General features: G+C 38.0%; 1 protein-coding gene across 1 annotated transcript; it reads left to right on the plus strand.

Moving 5' to 3' along the window:
• The first annotated feature begins 341 nt into the window (after positions 1-341).
• LOC5573630 lies at positions 342-11,250 on the plus strand. Its single transcript, XM_001660909.2, has 3 exons — positions 342-1,068; positions 1,148-1,337; positions 10,396-11,250. The coding sequence occupies exons 1-3, from the start codon at positions 690-692 to the stop codon at positions 10,763-10,765; spliced, it is 939 nt and encodes a 312-aa protein (XP_001660959.1). The 5' UTR covers positions 342-689; the 3' UTR covers positions 10,766-11,250.
• The last annotated feature ends 11,728 nt before the right edge of the window (positions 11,251-22,978 follow it).

A 22,978-nucleotide genomic window follows, 5' to 3' on the forward strand; every position in this document is an offset into this window, starting at 1 on the left:
AACATCATTTCGTTTTGCTTTCATCACAGCATGCAAAAAAAAAGGTTTGATCTCAACGGGGAAAGCCTTTTTCCTCAGCACCTTCGCGTGTCGATAGCGCAGTTAATTAATCCAATTTGAAAGCATTTTTTTTTGCACCGCTTAAGGGCTCGGTGTGGCTGCACCTGTAACTAGAGGTTTGTGGCTGTTGCTGTTGTTGGTGCTTGCATTCATGGGTGGGTGACTTGGGCGCAGATCCTCTTCGGGTGTGGGTGGGAAAGACACCGACATGTTCCGTCTCAGTCGGGCTCCCACACGTGGGGGTGTTCGGTGCCTTATCAGTTTTCGCGGATTTGCGATTTGTTGATTTTTTTTTTCGTTTGCTATTGCGATCCTTGCGCTGGACTCGGTGGAGGGGGCTCCGATGCTCACCAAGTGTGAAATGGATAAAACTCGTTGTAATTTCTAAAAATCTATCATTTTATTGCTTCATAGTGTTTAGTGATAACATACGATAAGAGAGCTGCTCCAAATGAACAGCAGATAAAAAGCGTGCGTCTACCGATTCCGTGCTGAACAGTTACTTGCAACTGTTCAAGGACTTCAGTTCGGCCTCCGAGAAGCCCCGCAAGTGTGTAGTGACTTAGGTGTCAAGTGCTGCCGAGGCCTCTGAAAAAAGTGTGTCGGACTGTGTGCAAAAGCAATCAAAAATGTTTCTGAAAAAAGTGGTCTCGATCCTGGTCATCTGCATAGTGACCCAAAGTGCGCTGGCCGAAGAAAGCAAAGCATCCACGGAAAATGTCCTGAACGAGCTCAGCTGGTCCTGTGCGAATAATGCCACCTGCGTAACCCGGGTGGCACGTGATGTGGTGCTGAAACTGAAGAACGGAAAACCACTGGACTTCGGAGCATTCAGCGTGGAACCGGTCGAGCGCATCCCGTTGACCGTCGAGGGACGATCCTCCCGGGCCTTGGACTTCTTCAGCAGCAATGCGCTGAAGTTCCCACTTGGACCGATGGTCGTCAACATCGAACGCTCCTCGGATTATCCCAACTTTATCGAGGTTTCTCTGCTCAGAAAGGCCGATGGTAAGTCTGGGGGTGAGGGATCACCGGATAGAGGACACCGTGAAAATTGATGTATTCATCGTTTTGTTTTCCCCTGTAGGAGCACGAGGCAGAACCCGCAAGCACATGCGCTTCTTCGTGCCAGCTTTCCTGGTCTTCAGCCAAATCGGCTGGTACGCGCTCGCCATCGCCGGTGTCAAGCTGCTCGCGATTAAGGCCTTTTTAGTCGCCAAAATTGCCCTAATTGTCGTTGCAGCGATGACCTTCAAGAAACTCCTGGAACCAGTCGCGTAAGTATAACGAGACAAAGATAATCGTTCTAGAACAATGACCTTTCGTATCGATGCTCTATCGTATTTCGAGGCCTTACTTAGCTCAATAGATATAGATGAACCATAGCAGTTGAATAAGGTTCCTTGGCCATGAGCAAGAGCATGAGCATACATTACCATTTCGTAGTTGCTGCTCCTTGATTGTCCAGAACTATCGAAGTTTCACATAGATTCAATGTAACTTAATGTGAACAAATCGAGAAGCAAAAGAATGTGAGTTAGACAACCATTTCTGCTGGAGGTCCAATATACCTCTGCATCTCAACAGTTGTCGTGAAAAGGATAATTGGTCAGTTAGATAATGTAAGAATCTGAGAGTCATCTTCGATGCTATGGTGATACATTACATATCTAACAGGATCCACAATTTTACTTGATAAAGACATTTTATGCCGAACAAATATGGTCCCGATTCTGTCGCTCGTTCCCGTAGGAACAAGCGACACAATCAATGGATCAAACACTAATCGGTTGAGTAAGTTTTCTTGTCTAGTCTTAAAACTTTTCGGATGGAAAACATTATCAGAATAGGGAATCAAAAAATTATTTCATTGGAAATATGAAATTTTTATCAGGGACGTTTTACATATTGAATTGCGTGAACTTTTTGAATAAAAGACGATCGGCATGAGGAGTATTCTATGATTTATTTGAAATGTAACTTGTGCCTGTATGAAACCGTTCAATGCAGGCTACTATAATTCTCATTCCGACGAAACTATAATTGTGATCTAATCGCAAATTATTTTGGTGTTTGCTACTTTTGCTGAATCATCATCGATCTCATCTCATCTAAAATGAACATAAGTAGAGGAAGCTCGTCAAGTTCCAGTGGAAACGCAGAGTGTTAAATAAGAGGACTAATCAGTTTTCGAGATGGAAAGAAATAAAAATGGATAAGTTGGTGACATCATTGATAGAGTTGGAAGTGCTAGATGTTCAATTTTTTCACATAAGACAATATACAAATACAAATTCGATCTTTACCTAGAAAGGTCTCCCATCTATTGTCGTAATTTTTTCGGAGAGCGCTATTCTGAGTACCATGTCAAACTTAGCCATCGGCCAATGACAGGATATCAAATTGAAATCTTCTCTGCAACTGAGCCCCAATTTTCTCACTAATAAAGATAATCTCAACTCTGATCTCTTCCGATGCTATTTAAATATCATCTATAACCAACAAGCTAAATTTCATTATTCTATCTCAAATGTAGAGAGAACATTTTCATGAAATCATCAAATATCATTTGGTCTGGTCTGATTCAAAACCGAACATAGTACAGATTTGTATTGTATTCAGATTTGCTCAATATCAGTCATATCAGCTGATGGCTGATGAACCAGAACTATCAATATCACTTGCGAGCTATCAATATCATCTTGGTTCGACAACCAATAATCAAGCATGGGAAAATTCACTCACTCACCAGAACGCTACCGATAAAAAATAGCAAAGTATCTACTGTCATCGAATGTACAGTGACAACCGAACGTTACTAAGGTGAGCCAAATCCCGACGAATGACAAACGATTGAGATAAACCGAGCAGAAAGAGAACCAATCCGCTCTTAACTGGGAGAAACGTAAGAACGCGTTCACCACTCGAACACTGAATGCATTCAGCTGAATGCACGGATTTCGCGTTCACTGAAACATTCTGCTGAGTGTGTCTTTCCAGTCAGTGAGCGCTCATCGGCACTCTTATACGAATGCCGCTCGAGCGGCATCGAAACGTAAATAGTCATTCGCAACTGGAATCGGATGGCTTCGGCACACGTTACCTTTCTCTTTAATGAATGTTCGAATCCTCTGAGCAGAATCTCAAATAGAGAAACTTAAAAGTAGATGGAGTACCGTGTACCTTTAAATTCCGCTCCTAAATGCTTATCTTTGACAGATACGCGTATTTCGACTACCACTTGCAGTCTTCTTCAGTGTCAGTTACTCGTATCCACACGTTACCTTTTTTTCTTGCTTGTCACTCAGCATAATAAGTAGAAAGCACATTAGAAATTGAAACACTCAGCTTGGTTGGAGAAACGGTGCACTCGCTCTCGATTGCTTGTGGAAGTGAGCGAAAGGAACGCAATAATCAAGTGAGTGTTTCCCAAGCTTGATCATAATCAATGCAGAATGAGTGATCACTTGGTAATTATCCGAGCTATTGACGTTTTCTAGTAACCAACACAGTTTCATGCCATCCATACCACTGTCAAAAATATCGTACTGATCAATTGTCATTTTATTTGCTTTATTTAAGACTAAACCCATAATTGATGAGCTGCTTCGAAAGATTTGCCATTAAGTTGTGATCTGGTCCGTTACAGAGCGATTGACGACTAAGTTGGCTAGATATCTTCTTAACCTTTAAGAGGAACATAACCATCATCGTTTTAAGAAATTTTCAAATCAATATAAATTGACGCTTATATTGAGCTGTTCGGTAGTGCAATCCGCCTTGTTGTTAAATTAATTAACTCATTACGCGTGGTAAAGATGGACAAATTATGGGTGAAATTATGAAAAAAATCCACGTGCTCGGCTGGGATCCCAGATGATAGATTTTCATGAGGATTTCTTCAAATACAATAGAATCCTACCATCAAACCATCTTTCTATAAGCTTACACAACGGTGAAGTGCATTGGCTATCGCTTCCCAACTTGCTCTGTTGAACGCATTATTCACATCCAGAGTGACAAGCACGCAGTAACGGATGCCGCTCCTTTTATGCTCGATTGCCACCTCAGCTGTCTGAATTACCGACTGGATAGCGTCCAGAGTAGATTAACCTTTTCTGAAACCAAACTGGTTGTTGGACAGGCCGTCCCCACGGTACTAGCCTGTTGAGGATCAACCTCTCCAATAACTTGCCCATCGTATCTAGTAGACAGTGTTTTTAAGGCAGGAATCTGATTTTATTTTCTTATACGTAAGAGATGACCCCATTAAATTTTACATATGTCAATACACTTTCGGTATATAAGGGGTACCGTAAATGGTATGCGACACCCTCCGTTTGAAGGCATCTTGAGGGTGTTGAACTTCTGCAGGTATAGTTCCTGTTGCGTGCTCATCGAAGACGAACAGATCGATAGCGGATAGGTTCCCTAATGGATACTTCCTTGACATCCCTGAGCATAGAGTATACGAATGCAAAAATGGCAACTTTGGCAAAGTAAGCCCTCAGTAAATAACTGCAGAAGTGCTCATAAGAACACTAAGCCGACAAGCAGGCTCTGTCCCAGTGAGGACGAAATGCCAAGGAGAAGAAGAAGATCCATGGTAGAATTCATCTCCAGACGCGTATAAGTTCATGGTAGTACGCCAAAATCAATCAGCTCTCCGAATAATAAAAAGATTCGAATACATGACTTCAAAGGCTCTTGAGAGCGGTCGGTAAGAAAGGATCTAGAAGTCCACATAGTTCATGGTACAGAGAAAGCCGTTTCGTCTAGCGATTCCTAATCACATTACATTTATATCAAATCTTTAAACAAATTATTTTGAAATTCCAAAACAGATGATAGGTTGACCAATGATAATTAAACTACAAAAATATAAGATTACACACTCCACATTTGTTCATTTGAACTTCCAGAAGCTACTGTGGAAATCTATGCGCAATCCGTCAACTCTAAGAGGGAACGAGCTTGAAGTTTGAATGAATGAAATCCAAATACATGGGAAAACGGTACCAATCACATTTTCAACCATTGGTGGTGTTGTAATGAATGAATATCTTTCTCCACTCGCTGGATCATTCCGCCGGGTGTATTGCCATTCAGTGAGCACTCAAACATGGAAGCCACTTGAGCCGGGCAGTGTTGTTAGCAATCACGGTAGTCCACACGTTATCATTGACTTTCGACAGCCTTTGCCTTCAACATTCACAACACGAGCAATCCAATGAAAAATGTCAATTGAATGTAGTTGATCACGATGCATCAACAGAAAAGAATATTTCCCAGCAAACCAGAGATCATATGAGGATGTTAATTTCAAATTGTATAAATGTGCAGTTTACGTTGGAATTGGATATGAAGCAGAATTGAATTGATTGAAATTGTTTATAAAGCAAGTAATTTGATCTGATTCGAATTTGCATCTAAACAAACTCCAATTTCAAATAACAGAATATGTAACTTCAAATTGTCATTGCTTTACGATTTACACTTCCCTTGGTTTTATTCTATTATGATTCTGAATGTGAGCTTAGATATGAGTTCATCTGAGGCAAATATAAAATCATACAAGGGGAGATGATGTGCACTCTGATTGCATCTAAAAAAACAGGCATAATCCAAACCAGAGGTATTCACGAATAAATCGACATTCTGAACAATATAATATCTAAGTTTTACATTACCAGAATAACATCACTTTAGGTAACCATTTCTGTTAATTTCTTCAATAATTAACTCACTACGAGGTAGATGTACTGGGAGAGCGACTGTGGTCACTAATCGGACCGCAGATTTTTTGTTCTCCAGTCTTACGGTGCTGTTACAGCTGCATACGTTCATTCGACGGCAATCACACATGAGAAGAATTTACTTACTTATTACGTTTTATTTTCTTGTTATTATAACTATTAATATTGTATATTAACTTGATAATTGATGGCCACAAATTTGCGGACTGCCTCACGATTGTTTGTAAAAATTAAATCATATAAAGTGCAACACACTGCCCTACAAGTTAGTTATAGTAAACGCCAAATCAACTTGTCTGGAGTTGCAATGGCCATGATGAATTGCCTCCATGTTTGTACGAATAGAGAAATCGCGCAATCTTATAATTTGTATTTATCGAATAAGCGTTTTTTATGCGGACATTTTTTTTGGCTGGGTAATAATCATAATGCCTAACGTTTTATTTTCAATTGAGGAACAAATTGATTACTTCAGAACAAAGCTGTGTCAATTATTGGAGTTAATTTGTGTATTTACGGAATGCACCGATGACAAATTCTATTGAACATGGGTTGTAGTATGGATGAGGTAGACGTTCGTGCAGATGAGTTATATTGTTGGATTTATATTTGCCAGATTTCCGTGTCATTCTATAGTGATTGAACGGCACAGCGGTAGCCAATATGATTAGCGATCTGAAGATCATTGTATGGAGGCTTGCACCCACTTGTTTTACCTTTTTTATTTTTTGTTTGTTTGTTAAACCAAAGTCATATAAATTGCAATATACTATTATATACAAGATTATAAAATGCACCAAACGAACTCGTCTGAAGTTGTAATAACCACACTGCATTTTCTAGAATGTACGTATATGGCCTCCACATTTGTCTACATAGATGGAATCTATGCATTTTAAATAATCTTTTATCTCCGAATAAGCATTCACTTCACTGAGTTGGATCTCAGTTATGTGAACAAATTTGTTGGCTGGGTTCTATCTGTATCTATTTCAAGAGCTGCTTTCTTTGTATGTATGTGACATTCGACATAACCAGTTAGATTAAACTGTTCAGGTTGTTTAGGTTCGGTCATTCCTGAAATCTGTGCAAAATTCATGATTTATGAAAATGTCATCGTGTCAAACGACATTCGCTTCACACTTTTTGTGTTTCTTGATATTCGTTCTACCGCTCGTGCTGTGTGTGAAAAACGACCGTAGCGGATGAGTGTAGAAAAATCATTTGACTGTTGCCAATGGAAACGAACGAACGTCACGAAAAATGTCGAATGTTTACAGCACTGGTGTGCATATTTCAATTCACAGTCAACAACGCCAACACGCAGAACGATCCGTCATCGTTGATTTCTTCTTGGGTTGAATGTAGACAATTTGACAATTTGACAATACATACAGTTTGTCAATTACTTTTTCTACATTGAATCTCATCCACCTACTGACATTTGCTGGCTGCAATTTCAATTTCGACTGTGTGAAATGCATTTTCATTAAAATACCCTACAAAAAGCATCCGCAAATAGCAAAAGTTTTACTTTTTGCTTAAGGTGAAGATGACACGAAGCCAAACTTCAAATTTTCAAGAGCACAAGTCTGGAGAACCGAACACCCGTTTGAGCTGAAAACCTTATCGATTGGTCACCATCAGCTAGTGACTAATCGATTAAGTTTTCAGCTTAAACGGATGTTTGGTTCTCCAGATTTGTGCTCTTGAAAAATTGTGGTTTGGCTTCGATTCATCTTCACCTTAATAGATAATCATAATTCATCAACTAGAGGCATCAGATTGCCGTTTTCTTACGCCAATAAAAAAACTTTAATTTTCAATTTATTCTATACAGTGCTCAATGTCAGTGCCTCTACACGGAGAAAATGAAGCACTCAAAAGTTAGTTCATTCCATTCAATTTGGGGAGTTCATGCGTTAACTTAATTTTGAGTTGAGTGGTTTTCATTTGCAGACATGCAAAAATATACCTACTGGCTAAGTTCTGTTCACTCAACCGGTAGATTAAATAACTCAACTTTCAGTACTATGCCACTTACTCAAATTTGGGTTGTTTTGCTTTTCACTCTCTGTCAACAATAGAAGGAGCGAATGAAATAGGGAGAGAAAAATACTCAAAAATGAATGAAAAAATACTCAAATCTGGGTTTTTTTTTGTTTTCTCCGTGTAGGTGAAATTGGATATTGAAGAGACACCAACAGTGGGTGACACTTGAAAGTGCTCTCACCCGAACGCCACCGATAAAAAATAGCAAAACATCTGCTGCTACCGAATGTTCAGTGCCTTCGGCTTTTAGAATCGGTAGCGACTCAATCAGTTGCCGTTTTTTGTTTCGCTTAGCGCTCGTCGAAGACTGTATGTAGAAGCGAATGAGGGAAATGCAATAACTGAGTGAGTGCTTCCCATTCTTGGTTGCTCTTACTCTCTTTCTCGTCGCATTCGCTTCCAAAGTCAGATTGGGGCTTCGTGCTGTCGGAGTTTGGTTTTGCTCGTTTTTGCACTGATTGGGAATCATTCGGCTGAATTTTTACGGCACTGGTCTCTAGTTACGCGATATATTATTGTGAGGAATCCTTCTCGACTGTGTCATTGATGCAATTGTCTACTAGTAAGTTACGATCTGTACAGCTTCATGACTAAGCGCAATCTACAAATTTCCTTACAAAGTTTGACATACTCAGTAATGAAAAGCATATCAAATTTGTATACATTATCAACGTATCACAACGGAAGAGTTTGAAAGTATTTATTACGAACAGTTATTTATTTTGAATTTTTTTTAGTCTTTTAATTCCATATTGCAAACGTATTATAGAAAAAAACGTATGTCTAAGAATTTTGAATCCGTATTCTAACAGATTTCACTCTAAAAGCATAATGAATGAAAAAGCTAATGCAACATTGAACTCAGTTTTTACCTGGCGAGGTCCTTAACTGATTAACCATTGAGAGCTTGTACTAATTTTCCATGTCCCCAGGCATTTTTTGGCTTTTTTGGGAGACCTTTTAAGGTTACAATACAATTTTTTAATTTAGATTTGTTGGCTTTTATGCCATTCTTTTGCAAGTGTTGAAATTAAGCTAACTTAAGACTCTCCCAGTTATAACTTGAGCATGCGCTAATGAATTTAATACTATTTTAACATACTAAGTATGTTTCATACTTACTCTCATATATAGGGGAAAACGCACCGCATATTTTCTTTCATTGAATTCAATTTAAATTGTAGGTGGTTCAGTATAATCAATGCTATGAATGAATGGTAAAATTCTGAATGAAAGGCATGTTTACTTTGGGAAGTATTGTAACATGTATTCGTTGGCCATATTCTGCTCTACACTAAAATTGGCGTGTTGAAAATAACTTACTGAAAATAATTGTTTTATCATTATCATTTTATCATTGATTGATTTATTTTTTTGGCAATATGAGATTTCCAAATTATACAGTGAGGTGGATTTTTTTTTTGTTGTCGCCTGCTTTTGAAACTCAATCATAATTTATTAGTATGAAAACTGAACTAAAAATTGTTGTAAACTAAGTTGTTCCAAGCTTTTCAAAATTATATGACCATAGATCCCATTTTTCTCCACATTATTCTTTGTATTCAACCCCGATGTACCGTCGTATTTTTGTGACTGCTAATCCAAGGAAGTTCTTGAACAACTTGGAATAGAGTTTGGGCAAAATGAATTGGAACCGTTCAAAAGAACAGAATCACTCAATTGAACGAGGGATCCGTAGTTATTTTTTGGTGAGAGTCGATTTATTCGATCAGCAGCAGTCTCACTACGGATTAGGCAACAAGTTACCCGTAAAACGAACGAGTTGACTTTGTGCGCCTTTTTTCTTTCGTTTGTATCTCTGCTTTATTATAACGCTAGCCACTTGTTTTGCGCGCCATACTACATGCAAGCACAGTTTGCTGCCTCTCTGTACTCTCAGCGCTCTCAGCATAGACAAGAGAGAAAGTGCTCACCTGAACGGCAAAGCGCATAGTTTTGCATTATTTGTTCGATTCGGATAGGGTAAATCGATCAAATATTGTGTTGATGTTCAATCGAATCGTGAGTTTCTGGTTAAGAATGTACGAAGAATGAGGAAGGAAAAGAATGGATTGAACCGTTGGATCCGTTCACTCGGTTTAGTTCGCTCTTCCATTACGAGCCGCTAAGCCACTAAACCGTTCAAAAGATGCGATTCGCTGAAGTAAGTGATTCGGATCAGATCTGTTCACTAAAAAGGGCCGTATTGCCCATCTATAACTTGGAATATCCACAAAAAATTGTAAAGCAACCATAGGACGTGTAGTAAACACTGAATTTTCAATGCGCATATTTTGGAAATGTCTTGGATACCAAAGAATTATAATATCTGTTCAATTCAACACTACAATATGGCTTGAAAATAGATATTTAAACACAAGCCTTACCTCTGCTCAAAGAACTTAGTGAAAAGTTTTTAATACAAAATTTCAGTAAACATACTTTCTGAATTCATTGCTTAGCTCTAGTATAAATCTTCTAAAAAAAAAATGATTCATTTCTTCTCCCCTTTTTCTCCCACAAACAGCGTCCTGCCACCGTCGTACTTTGACCATCAGGAACCGTACCTGATGCCGTACAGCATGGACTTCCACCACGGATTCCCCGGCGCTGGACACGACATGTACCCGATGGGACTGGGCGCCCACCTGGGACACCACGACGGCCCCTCAGCTCTGCACGCCGCCGAAGGTGGACTTGGTGCCGCTAGCAACGTCAACGCCGTCGTCGACACGAACCAAGCCGCGGACAAGTCGGCCACCGTTGGATCGTCCACCAGTGGAGCGTCCTCGCCGGCGGCCAGCAACAACGACCAACGTCATCACTTCCCCGGAGGCAAGATCAAGCGACAGGACTTCTACCCGGCAGTGGTGGCCCAGACCGGAAAGTACTACTGAGATAGGACGGAAGACTAAACTAACGTCTGAGCAAAACCCCCGGAACTGACTTCAGAAGAGTCAGTCAAGAGAAGCCAAATCCACCCGAAGTTAGGAGATGAACCAGAGAAGCAGTAAGAAGTAGTAGATGAAGAAGAAGTAGAAGCTAACGCAGATTTCTACCTCCAAGTCCAAGTCGCGCCGCCGCCACCCATCCCTGAAAACCATACCTCCCTCCCCCCATAAAAAAATGACGATGATTATTCCCGGAGAGAGAAAGATCGTGAACCACCCTTATCAGAAGCTGATAGAGAACTGTTTAGTACGTAGTCATAGTATTTATGCTGGGCTTTGGCCCGCTCCTGCTACCCCCAATGCAGGTCCGACCCGAAGCGTTTTCAACTCTGTTGTACAATTAATTTCAATCGCGCCTCCGCTGTAGAATGCTATTTAAAACTAATTATTTATTTATTTATTAAAGAACTGGGAAATTGAAAATCATAAAACCGATGGTCGTTTCACTCGCAATTGGTGTTCATCCGAAAAGCCCTTTCGTCTCTAGAAAGCGCAGAGAAATATCGCTGCTCATCGCTCTAGCCCAATTGCCGGCGCAAATCACGCCATCCTCGCCAGGCAGCTCGCTCGTGTCTAATCGAATGGAACGAACATGCAATGCAATGTAGTGGATGCAAAGCATCTGTTTTTCGTGTTGAAGAAGGTGAAAATCGGATCCCAAACAACGGAGATGCTCGGATTCTTTACCAGAACAATACATCACGGATGTAACCGGGTGGCACAGCGCGGAACAGACTCTCTTGCTGCTGCATGCCCTGAAGAGATGCATGACGAATTCAGTTGATGGCTCGATGTAACTTTTCTCCTAATCAGTTTTTGAAATGATCTTGAAAAGATCATCAATTAGATTTGCTAAATCGATGGTTTCAAAAAATTATTTATACAAGTTTTATCATGGTTTTTCAACTGAAATTTAAAATCATTTTTCGGGAAAGTAAGTACTTACATCCGCTCCACTTATATTGCATTCATAAGAGTTTTACAGACATCCGTTTCTGAGAAAATCAGTTTCCATAGACCAAGTCATTGAATTAATTAAATTTCCAAAGTTGAATGTAAAGAAAGGCACAGAAACTGACGCACAGCCTTCGCTGAGAAAGATCCAGCCTTTGTCGCCTGGAAGACCGACCGACTTTTCCGCCGCAATACTCCACAAACGCTTTCCGTTGCCGAAGAAAATCCCACAATGGAAACGGAATCCACAGCGTCCAACCATCCGACAACAAGGGATTTCCACTCGAACAGATGTAGCTGAAAATTACTTCTCATTTATAAGCGAGATTACAAGTGGCTGCGGGAGGAACTTAATCATCCAACCGGACAACCGGATCTGCTGCAGGGCGCTATACATGCGAGCAGAGTAGGGTAGATGCAATGTGCTATAATACATTGGGGTAGATGTACCGGTATCCGTCACCACAGATTGTTTACCGTTTTGTGACGCAAATAGGCATAAATAGCTCATTGTCCATCAAATCACTTTAAAATAATACGGCTACTGAGAATTTATTTGCAGCAGTCGTTTAACATATTGAAAAAAAAAATCTTTGGATTGATTTAGAGTAAAATATTTTCTTCAGGGTGGCGAATATTGATACACTTACCCTGTAGTGCAGTTGCAATCTTGGGCGCTAGAAAGACGACAATGGTGTGCAAACATTTTATGCCTAGATGGGTGCGCTGCGAAGTTTAAATTGAAACTTGCCGATGTGCGGAAAATGAAGACGAGATAGTTCTGCTAGTGGAGAGATTAATGATTACAGGTATACCTCGATTTAGTGGACAATATAATTTAAAAAATGTACATAAAATCGAATTGTCCATAAAATCGAGGCAAATTTTTTTTTCACTTTTTTACAATTTCTTGTTCTTAAAATTTCATATTAATGCAATGTTATTGATATAAAATTATTTTTTCATACAAAGCTCAACATTACACAATTGGGGGTTTTCATCATTTTAGCGCTTTTAATAAATAACGCCTTAATTATGCTTCCTAGCGTTTTGGTGTCTTCTAGAAAGTTTTTCAGTAAGTTAATGCGCTCCTTTTGATGTATTTAGCATTTTGATCTATCCTCCTAAAAGTGATATAGAAAATTTATTTTTTTGAACTTTTCAATATACAGGGTTGGTGTCTTCACAAAAGTTGTAGAAAAAACTATTTCAAGCAACTTTGTCGAAGACAACAAGTTCATAATATCATTACTTTTAAAAATATAATTTATTTTTCGGGGAAGAACCCGTATAAGTGTTTTTTTCCACATCACTTTTGCATTTTTGATTTTACAATTTAAGAATGTTCTAGAAACTTAAAGATATCGTTGAAATACACAACTTTGCAGAATTTTGCATCTCTCTATATTTTGAAACAAACAATTCATTGCAATTAATGAAGTATTTTGGCATATTTCGCATACTTGTAACTAAAAAAGATACGATAATGTTGAAATGAACAAATCGTAAGACATGCCTAATGCAGTAATATTTAGTCATTATAGCCATTGAACGATACTGCCGATTAAAATTTCCTGTGTATGTGTTAGTGTTTTTTTAGTTTAAGAATTTCACAACATTTGTAAGTGTGAGTGTATTCATTGCTTTGAGGCCCAATTAAAAGTGGTACAAAGGTCAAAATTGAAAAAGCAGTTTTCTCCTTTCAAACTAAGAAATAAGGCTATGTCAACATGGCTGCCAAATAGAATGACGGGCTACTTAGCCTTAAGTGCGAAAAAAATTAGTTATGTTTTTAGTGTAATTTAAAATAATGTCAGTGGTCTATTTTGTAAATCGAGCAGATTCGTATTTATTCACTGTAGATCAAAGTAAACATGCATATTTCAGATGTCACCCATCGATTGCCATAATGATCCAGTCTTATAGAATGACAACAGTCGAAAAACTCGAGTGACAGAGCCATGCCGAGCAAACTTTTGTGGTCGACAGTGACTCCAGTTGAGTCATTATGATCGATTCGATTTATAAAATATGTTGAGGGCCCTAATATAAATATAGGGGTCTATTTTGTAAATCGAGCAAATTCATGTGACTCGTTCGTATTCGCTGTCGATCAAAGTGAGCATGCATATTTCAAATGTCACCCGTCGACTCCCATAGTAATCTAATCACATTAAGTGACAACTGTCGATAAACTCGAGTAACAGAGCCAAGTCGAGCGAAATTTTTGATCGACAGTGACTCCAGTCGAGTCGTTTTTGATCGACTCGACTCATAAAATAGAGCCCATAAACAAGCCGAACGAAGCCAAAGTTCAAAATTTCAAGAGCACGGATCTGGAGAACCAAACATCCGTTTGAGCTGAAAACCTAATCGATTGGTCACCACCAGCTGGTAACCAATCTATTAAGTTTTCAGCTTAAACGCATGCTTGGTTCTCCAGATCCGTGCTCTTGAAAATTTGAACTTTGGCTTCGATTCATCTTCACCTTATCATAGTAAATAAAACAATGGAAAATCAAGGTTTTGAGTTAGATTTATTTATACGATTTCTCATTTTGTAAATGTTTTTCAACACAGTTATTGTAAAAAAAAACAATCAATTCAGTATTGCATGCAACAGTGCATGCTGTTACAATTTCAAGATGAATTTCTGTCCGCAATTTTCTCAAAGATTTTCGTTCGCATTTCACGCAACGAAAATTGAGAATTAAGGGGCCAGCTATTGTCTTCAGCATATTTGACCATAACATCAATAGCATTCAGAGCATACTCATCCTGAACCGGTTGGTAATCGTCATCAACTAGTTCTGAATCATTCAAAGTGTCATCGCCTGGTACACTGGAATCCATGGTATTGTAAGACATTTCATCATCTGCTGACGGGTTTAGCACTTTCTCAACAATTTCTTCATCTTTCATGTATTCGAATTCTGCGTTCTCCTCGTCGATGGTATCTGAAGTCCTTATTTTCTCCGAGATTTGTGACAGCCGATTTTTGATAACAGACAGTGGCAAATCATCTTCATCTTCAACTTCGGGGTTGTACAGCAAATTCCACGATTTTCTTATCGAAGTTTGGGGCACCAGATCCCATGATTGAGCAACCCAAAATATGGCATCTTTATCGTTTATTTTCTTGACATTGTCATGGAAATCCCCAGGCCTTCCAAGGACTTCTCTCATCATGATTTGTCGGTAACGTGATTTTATCATTTGAATCACGTTTTGGTCCATTGGTTGGATAACAGCAGTTGTGTTTGGAGGAAGAAACTTTGTCCATATTGCTCCATCATCAGTTTTTAGTTCCTCTGAACTGTAATGGGCAGAGCAGTTATCTAAAACTAAAACTGCCCGAATGGGTAGTCCCGAATCCTCCAAAAACTTCTGAACCTGTGGCACAAATTGCTCGAAAAACCATGCTTTGAACAAATTGCGTGTCATCCACGCATTTTTCGATGCAGCGTAATGAACTGGCAACACTTTCAAGTTTTTCAATGGCCGAGGATGAAGATATTTTCCAATGACCATTAGAGGCAATTTCAACGATCCGTCCATATTGGAACATGGCATGAAAGTTAAGCGTTCCTTCATAACTTTCTTTCCTGGTGCATCAACAGAATCTTTATCGACGTAGGAATTGGTAGGCGTGCTTTTGAAGTAAAGGCCGCTTTCGTCTGCGTTGAAGATTTGACACGGTTGTAAATCTTTGAAATTCATTTCAACCGCAAACTTTTGGACGTATTCGTCAATAACAGCCAAATTGCTTGATAATTTCTCACCCGTAACTTTGAGAAGGCGAATATCGTGTCGCTTGATAAACTTGTCGATGTAGCCTCGACTTCCAAAATTTCCCTCACCAACCAATTCGTTGAAGAATTTTTCTGACTGCACTTGCAGCATATCTTGGCATACCGGAATATGACGTTGCCTTTGTTGTAGAAACCAGATGTACAATGCTTCATCGACTTTGGGATGGCGTGCTTGTTTGAAGTGCTTTCGATGCGCTGTAAACAAACTAAGTCTCGTATTTTCCTCAAATTGAAATATTAATTTCTTACCAAAATTTCCTTGAATGTTCGCAATATTATCCATGATCTTTAATTTATTTCTCTGGATGTTGTAAATTGTTGAACGAGCCTTGATGCGGTACTTATACATAACATGTCGGACCGATAATCCATTTTCCAAATCCTTAATAATCTTCACCTTGTCACTAAAAAGAATACCCGACCGTCCTTTTTTTACATTGAATGCTTTGTTGGATGCCATTTTTAAAAATCAATTTCTTTTATTTAAACGACGCTAAAGTATACTCCTTCGTGATCGGAAGTATCAATAAGTATGTTTTGAAATCTACTGTCCCTTTCGTTTTCAAGCCTAGGTTGAACTGAATTGTCAAAAAGAGTAAACAAAACCAACGTCAGGTAAATTTCAATACGATCGAACCTGAATCAGGTTAGTGTCGAAACTATAGATTAGCTCGGGACTCACTGGTTCCAACAATATCAGATCGAAACAAAAACAGTGATACCAACCTTAAAAACTAAAACAAAGTCGCGATTCAATTCGACAGTTTGATTAATGTGAATAATTGAGTAAAACCATATTGTTTCAGCATGGTCACTAGAGCAATAGAGTGTCGTTAGTTCTATACAGTTTTTAATCGCATATCGGTCCCATATATCCTAGTTTTCCCTTCTTCTTCTTATTGTTTATGTTGAGCATTTTGTACTCTCATCTGTAGAACATTAGTTAGAAATATTATGGTATGACCCATATTTTATTTGATGCTCATCAAACATCGTATCACAATTAAGATGATATAGATATTAGTTGTGGGGCCAGCCTATTCCAATGTGATATAGAAGAGGTGAGGAGAAGGTCTGTGTGTGATTGTATTAGTGCAGTGAAAAATCAAAATAAACATTGAGGGGAATATGGGTGACGTCATACCATTCCAATGGAATGCTAAGAGTGAGTACAAAACGTTCCATATCGTGGAACAAGCTAAGATTAGACCGAAAAAAACAGCAGCTAACACCTAGACGTAAAAGTCATACAAGTATATTCCAGGAAAATGTTTGTTGGCAATCAATTCACGATTTAAAATACTTTTTTTCATTTTCCCTATCAAATTGAATAAGCACTACAGCACTACAAACACGAATGCATCATCTAATGCAAAGTGTTAGTGAAATTCATGTACACTCATTATCTGCAAGTAATCCGCGGCTCAGTACTTTACGGCTTAACTTATAGTTTCATCTTATGCATTGTAAAAATCCATCCTAAAATAAAACAAAAGTTAAAAGTAAATTACATGAAATACCTCGAGTGCCGTCTTCCCGTGCTGATATTTTTTCGTGTTATTGTTTGAGTAACAACACACTAAACAACCTTGGTAACGAGAGGGGGACTAGCAACGCAGCCTTAGAAACTTTCGATAACGAACTGTATGACGTCACACATAGTCATAATGCAAATGGTTGCTGTGTGAAAACACAATCAGTGCACTAATACATACAAACAGTTGTGTATTATACAGAATCATCTCCTCACCTGTATTATAGCACATTGAGCCTATTCGGGTATTGGGATAATGATAAATATAAATCATCATGAGTGGTACTATGAAAATTGTATTTTGTACAGAATGCCACTGCTTTACACTCAGTATGCTCTTGACAAACAAGATCTGTTAGCGTTGGACCGATATTTTGAAGATAAGATGTACGTATAAAAGGCAATTTACACCGACTTCAGCCCAAAGCTGCACAGACTGGACGATCACAAACATTAGGCAACGGACAACACAAAACACCCAGTAGCCCAATTATCAATTTTTCGTTTGACGAAAAGTTTCCACCGACTGGAGCGGGAATCGAACCCACACTTCATGGCACAATACGAATCGATCCCACACCCAACGACACAATGCGCTTTAATACCTGACGACACTAATCGCACGGACACGAGACCCACATTCTGAAGCTGTATTTGAAAAAAAAAAGTTGGAATTGTGGAAAACTCTTGGAGGGAAACTTGAAAGACTTAATGTAAACATCCATCTGTAATACTGAAGAATGATGCATAATCGTTAGAGTACTCTGTTGAGAAATCCTTGCTGGATTGGGCAACTCCGCCTTCTTTGAGAAAATTGGAAGAGCTCTTGGATCAATTTCTTAACCCCCTAAAATCTACAAATGAGAAATTTATAATAGTGGAATTTTATGAACAATCCTAAGAATAAAAGGATGACCCAAAATAATTTCTATTCGTGCAAATCACAAGAGACTTAGTTCTAAAAATATTGAATTCGTGAATGGCGACATGTTTAAATTTATCGTTTATTTATGTCACACTATACATGGTTGGGACAAAATCCAAAAAGAAAGCACTTGAATGTAAAAAAAAAACGGCTGAGGAAGTCACACTGAAGTATTTATTTTCTCATCTTGTAAAGCTTTGTAGAATATCTTCTATATATATATATATAAATATATATATATATATATATATATATATATATATATATATATATATATATATATATATATATATATATATATATATATATATATATATATATATATATATATATATATATATATATATCTATATAAATTAAAATGGAGTGGTGTTTGTATGTCACGAAATGGCTTCCGAACGGGTCAACCGATTCGAATGATTATTCTTTCGTTTTGTTCGTCAAGTGTTCCGACGTGTTTGTGTGTATAAAAATCCCTGGATATTCACCGAGAAAGTCGGAAAAACGAGCGTAAACGGAACTGTCATTTTGTATGAGACGATCCATAGCGTTTTTCAACAGCCTACTTGATGGCAAAACGAAGTTTGCCGGGCCCACTAGTTTAATAATATTGCTGTTTGCATTTGAGATGCAAATCTTGTCTAAACGTCCTCCAAATGCGGTAACACAAAACAATCAAAGGACACCTAGCAACGATTACATAAATCACCGCCGCCCTAGCAAGAAAAATCCATATTTGACATCGCATTACTTGTGGAAAATCTTACCGCATTTGGTGTTCCCGCATTTGATATTTGCATTTCAAACGCACACAGCAATACATATGTACCATTTTGCAACAAAATCGGACCCAGGCACTCTATATGCATAACGCAAAGTCCTTAAATATAATTAATTTACATAACGCATGTTTAGAATTGGGTAAACATAAAAAAAAAATATAACATGACATTTCAATGTCCATAAAATCGAGGTAAAATGTACATAAAATCGAAGTACATAAAATCGAGGGTCCATATAATCGAGGGTCCACTAAATCGAGGTATACCTGTATATGCTGTATTTATTGTGCTGTCGAGTTTCGGTGTGATACAACGTTGGGAAAGGATTAGGTTGGAGTGATCTTTGTACTACACTGTGTAGCTAGTTAAGAATTTATTTGCTAAGCTACCTACAAGCAAGTGATGCGATGAATGAGCTTACTTCACAAGAAACTAATCTTGGGAAAGTGCGGAGCAAGTGGTATTAGCTCTCGTAGATGAAGTTTGGACAGATTTTCCACTTTGTTTTTAACGTAGAAGCTTATATTTAATTATAGCTTGCAGGGGTTCTTTGTCAAATTATTTTCCAGATACCCCAATTCCTAGGAAGGTTATTGTGAAAAATAGTAAAGAAATAGCAAAATTTTTAAACTTTGGACGTTTATATCTAAGAAATAATTTACATAAATACTTTCGTTCGATTAGCAGCAAAAGAAGGGCCACTAGGTAATACATTGGTTGTTATTGTTCCAATTTGTTAATTACAATACGGACTATCTGTTCCGGTGGTAAAAGTTCACCTCACAGGTGGCCCTTAATTCATGGTGTGATGTTGGCTTCATGGTTGCCGTGCCTAGGAATGAATGTTTAGGGGGGTTCAAACAAAACTTAACCATAAACGGAGCCTGTGGAATACCAGGGTGCTCTCTACAGTATTGTGCCCTTCCTGCGCCACTCTCAGCAATGGTGTAAGCGACCTTGTGTGCCTCTGAGATGATCGACTTCCCTTCTTCAGTCTTAAGCCTGAGGATAAGTAAGGGTGGAATTTGAACATGTTGTAATTTAATATAATTTACCTACATGGATTCACATTATGCGTTTTACAAAGTGTACTCTGTGCTTTGCCTTTGGCGACTTTTAATAGAAACCGATCTCTTTTTTTTGTTGCTGTTGTTTTTCGTGCTGAAGGTGCAAAAACCTTAATATTGCCTAGCTTGCGTAGTAACATAGGTTAGGATAATTCAGATCAATCTTCAGCATAAAAGAACAGCAACGATCAATCTTTGCAGACTCATGCAAAATGGTACAACCAAAATGTACGTATAACGAAATCACCAGGAGGCTTTACACGTGCAACATTTCACTTATAAGATGTCGCGAAAAGGCTTTCTACGTACAAAAGTGAAGGCGATATATGTGCATATATTACGTGATGAATAATAGCATACAATGCGAGTGTACAGAGGGGCGCAGATAGCCGTAGCGGTAAACTCGCAGCTATTCAGCATGACCAAGCTGAGGGTCGTGGGTTCGAATCCCACCGGTCGAGGATCTTTTCGGGTTGGAAATTTTCTCGACTTCCCAGGGCATAGAGTATCTTCGTACCTGCCACACGATATACACATGCAAAAATGGTCATTGGCATAGTAAGCTCTCAGTTAATAACTGTGGTAGTGCTCATAAGAACACTAAGCTGAGAAGCAGGCTCTGTCCCAGTGGGGACGTAACGCCAGAAAGAAGAAGAAGCGAGTGTACAAATTTTTTACTGAACTAACCTGTGATCTTATGCGTCTTAACTAATGATAACAAATGTTGATTTGACAGCTGCTATGGATTTATTCGACTTACTTTGTACGAGTGTACGGGTGTAGCGTCCGGTGCAAGTGATATTGAACAGGACGATACCAAGTCAACGCATTCCAAACAGTCGATTGATGACCAGCAGCAACAGGAAGAAGAAGATGAGGATCGCGATGATAAGGACGAATCCGCGGTGAGTGTGTACTATTATCTTCTTTCCCTAAGTTAAGCTCTAAACTCTTTAAAAAAAATCTCTGACTGCGATCCAATTTCCTCAGTTGTAAACAAATGTTTATATATTTTAAACCTTGGTTTTCTGTTCCATTGTACATATTGAGTCGATAGGGATATTTTTTTCCTTCTTTTGAACTATCAATAGAAGAAGACTGTTGAAACAAGTTTTAAATATAATATCGATTATTATAGAGTGAATGAAATAGCGTAGATTTTAAGCCACTAGTGTACCTTTTAAGAGAGGGATATTATCGATTCGATATTATTTTGATTTCTCAAAACAGATTGCCAATTTGCGTGGTCAATTGCAACCGTAGGAACAGGCGCACTGATAATGATAGTGTTTTTAATTGTCCTTTTTATCTGCTGCTTTAAAGGACGAATATCGTGTTCGAATCAGAGCGGATACAACTCTACTGGTCCAATAAAACAGAGACCAAATTGTTCCCCTCCCCAAAAGCCCACATTAAGAAGTAAAGATATAGTTCACTTAGGGGTAATCACCCCACGGGAAACGGTCCCTCACGATGAGCTAATAGGGAAAATGACGGATATTTTTTCGAATCCGGAGATGAAGACTCATGGAACAATTATGTTACGAAAAGAAGGTAGCCGAAGCCTACCGATAATAAAAGAAATTGAAGACGATTACATGACACCAAACGCGCCACCGAATATAGCAAGCGCAGTCAATATGAACAATTTACACGAAGTAATTAAAGAAAATAGAGAAAATCATATCCATCTTTCACCGCTCAGGATAAAGTGGTAAATTAAATGAAGCATTGAACATTAATGAAAAATGAGGGGAATTGCATACCCTCAGTAAATACAAAATGAAACTTTAAAGTAAAATAAGAGAGGAATTATATAATGAAATTAAAAAAAAAATATTATTGATAAACTATGAGCCTACAGCTAATTTATAACAATGAATGCGTCCATCAAACTCAGTTTTGAATGTACCGAAGGGCTGGAAAACCAGAGTAATTACTATTCTGTAAGGGCCATAGATATCAAGGAACAAAGAGAAACAAATGATTAAGGAGAGGAAAACACACCCTCCAGAAATACGAAAAGGGAAATGCGCTTGATAAAAGAAAATTGAAGAAAACATATTGATAAATAGAAAATATGAAAACTTAAGAGAATTAAGAGAGGGTTTACAAAAAAGCCCTCTGCAAGTTTAAAAGAAATTATGAGAAATTTTAAACACAGAAAAAAAATTTTGACGAAAGAGGAAATCCAAAACCTCTATGAAATAATGAAATTTTAAGAGAACCTAGAGGAGCCCATATCCTCTATAAAATAAAATGGAATGTTATTTACAACATGTTTTTACGCAGGCTAATCAAGGGAAAATGGAGTATACTTACAGGTCCAACCTACAACCTCAAAAAGGAGAGGGGTGGAGCTATGCCGGCAGCCAAGGACTCGCCACAACAAACGAAGAAGAAAAAAAAGTGAGGTACCTAGAGGCTCGGCGAGTTAATTTTATTTTTTTCCAAGTTTTTGCAGATATGCAAGAGGGATAGATTATTGTCTTGCATCCCTGCAACAATATGACAACTTTCTCCGGCAGCGTAGAAAAAAAATTATTTATATAGGGAAATCCACATTTGAAGGGATATGAAATTCAATTTGTTTTTTTCTTACACAGATGATTTTCTGAAGTTGGTTCAATTGTGTTCATTTGTTTTGGATTTTTGGTTTGTCACATAATTTGCCGAAGGCATAAGGCTAATCAAGAGTGTCCATTGATATTTGAGATATTTAACTAATATTGCATATGTTAAATCTATTAAGAAAAAAGGCAAAAAAAATACATTTTCGAAAAAAAAAACAAATATTCGATAACAAAAATAAGAAATGTTCGAAAAAAAAACAAATATTCGATAAAAAAAATAAGAAATGTTCGAAAAAAAAAGTATTTCGAAAAAAAAAATTAAATGCCATTAAAAAAAAATAAAAGAAATATATAGTTCGTATTTAATACAAACTTTTTACTCTTAGAAAACAAAAAACTATACTTTAGAAAGAAAAAAAAATCTTTTTACTATTTATTTGACTAATTGACTTAATTGATATAGGAGACGGAAATTTCGTAGGGACAGAATAGGGTCAGGAGGATCATGAAGC

This window comes from Aedes aegypti, chromosome 1 (genome assembly GCF_002204515.2).
Source record: "Aedes aegypti strain LVP_AGWG chromosome 1, AaegL5.0 Primary Assembly, whole genome shotgun sequence".
Classification (NCBI taxonomy): Eukaryota; Metazoa; Arthropoda; class Insecta; order Diptera; family Culicidae; genus Aedes; species Aedes aegypti.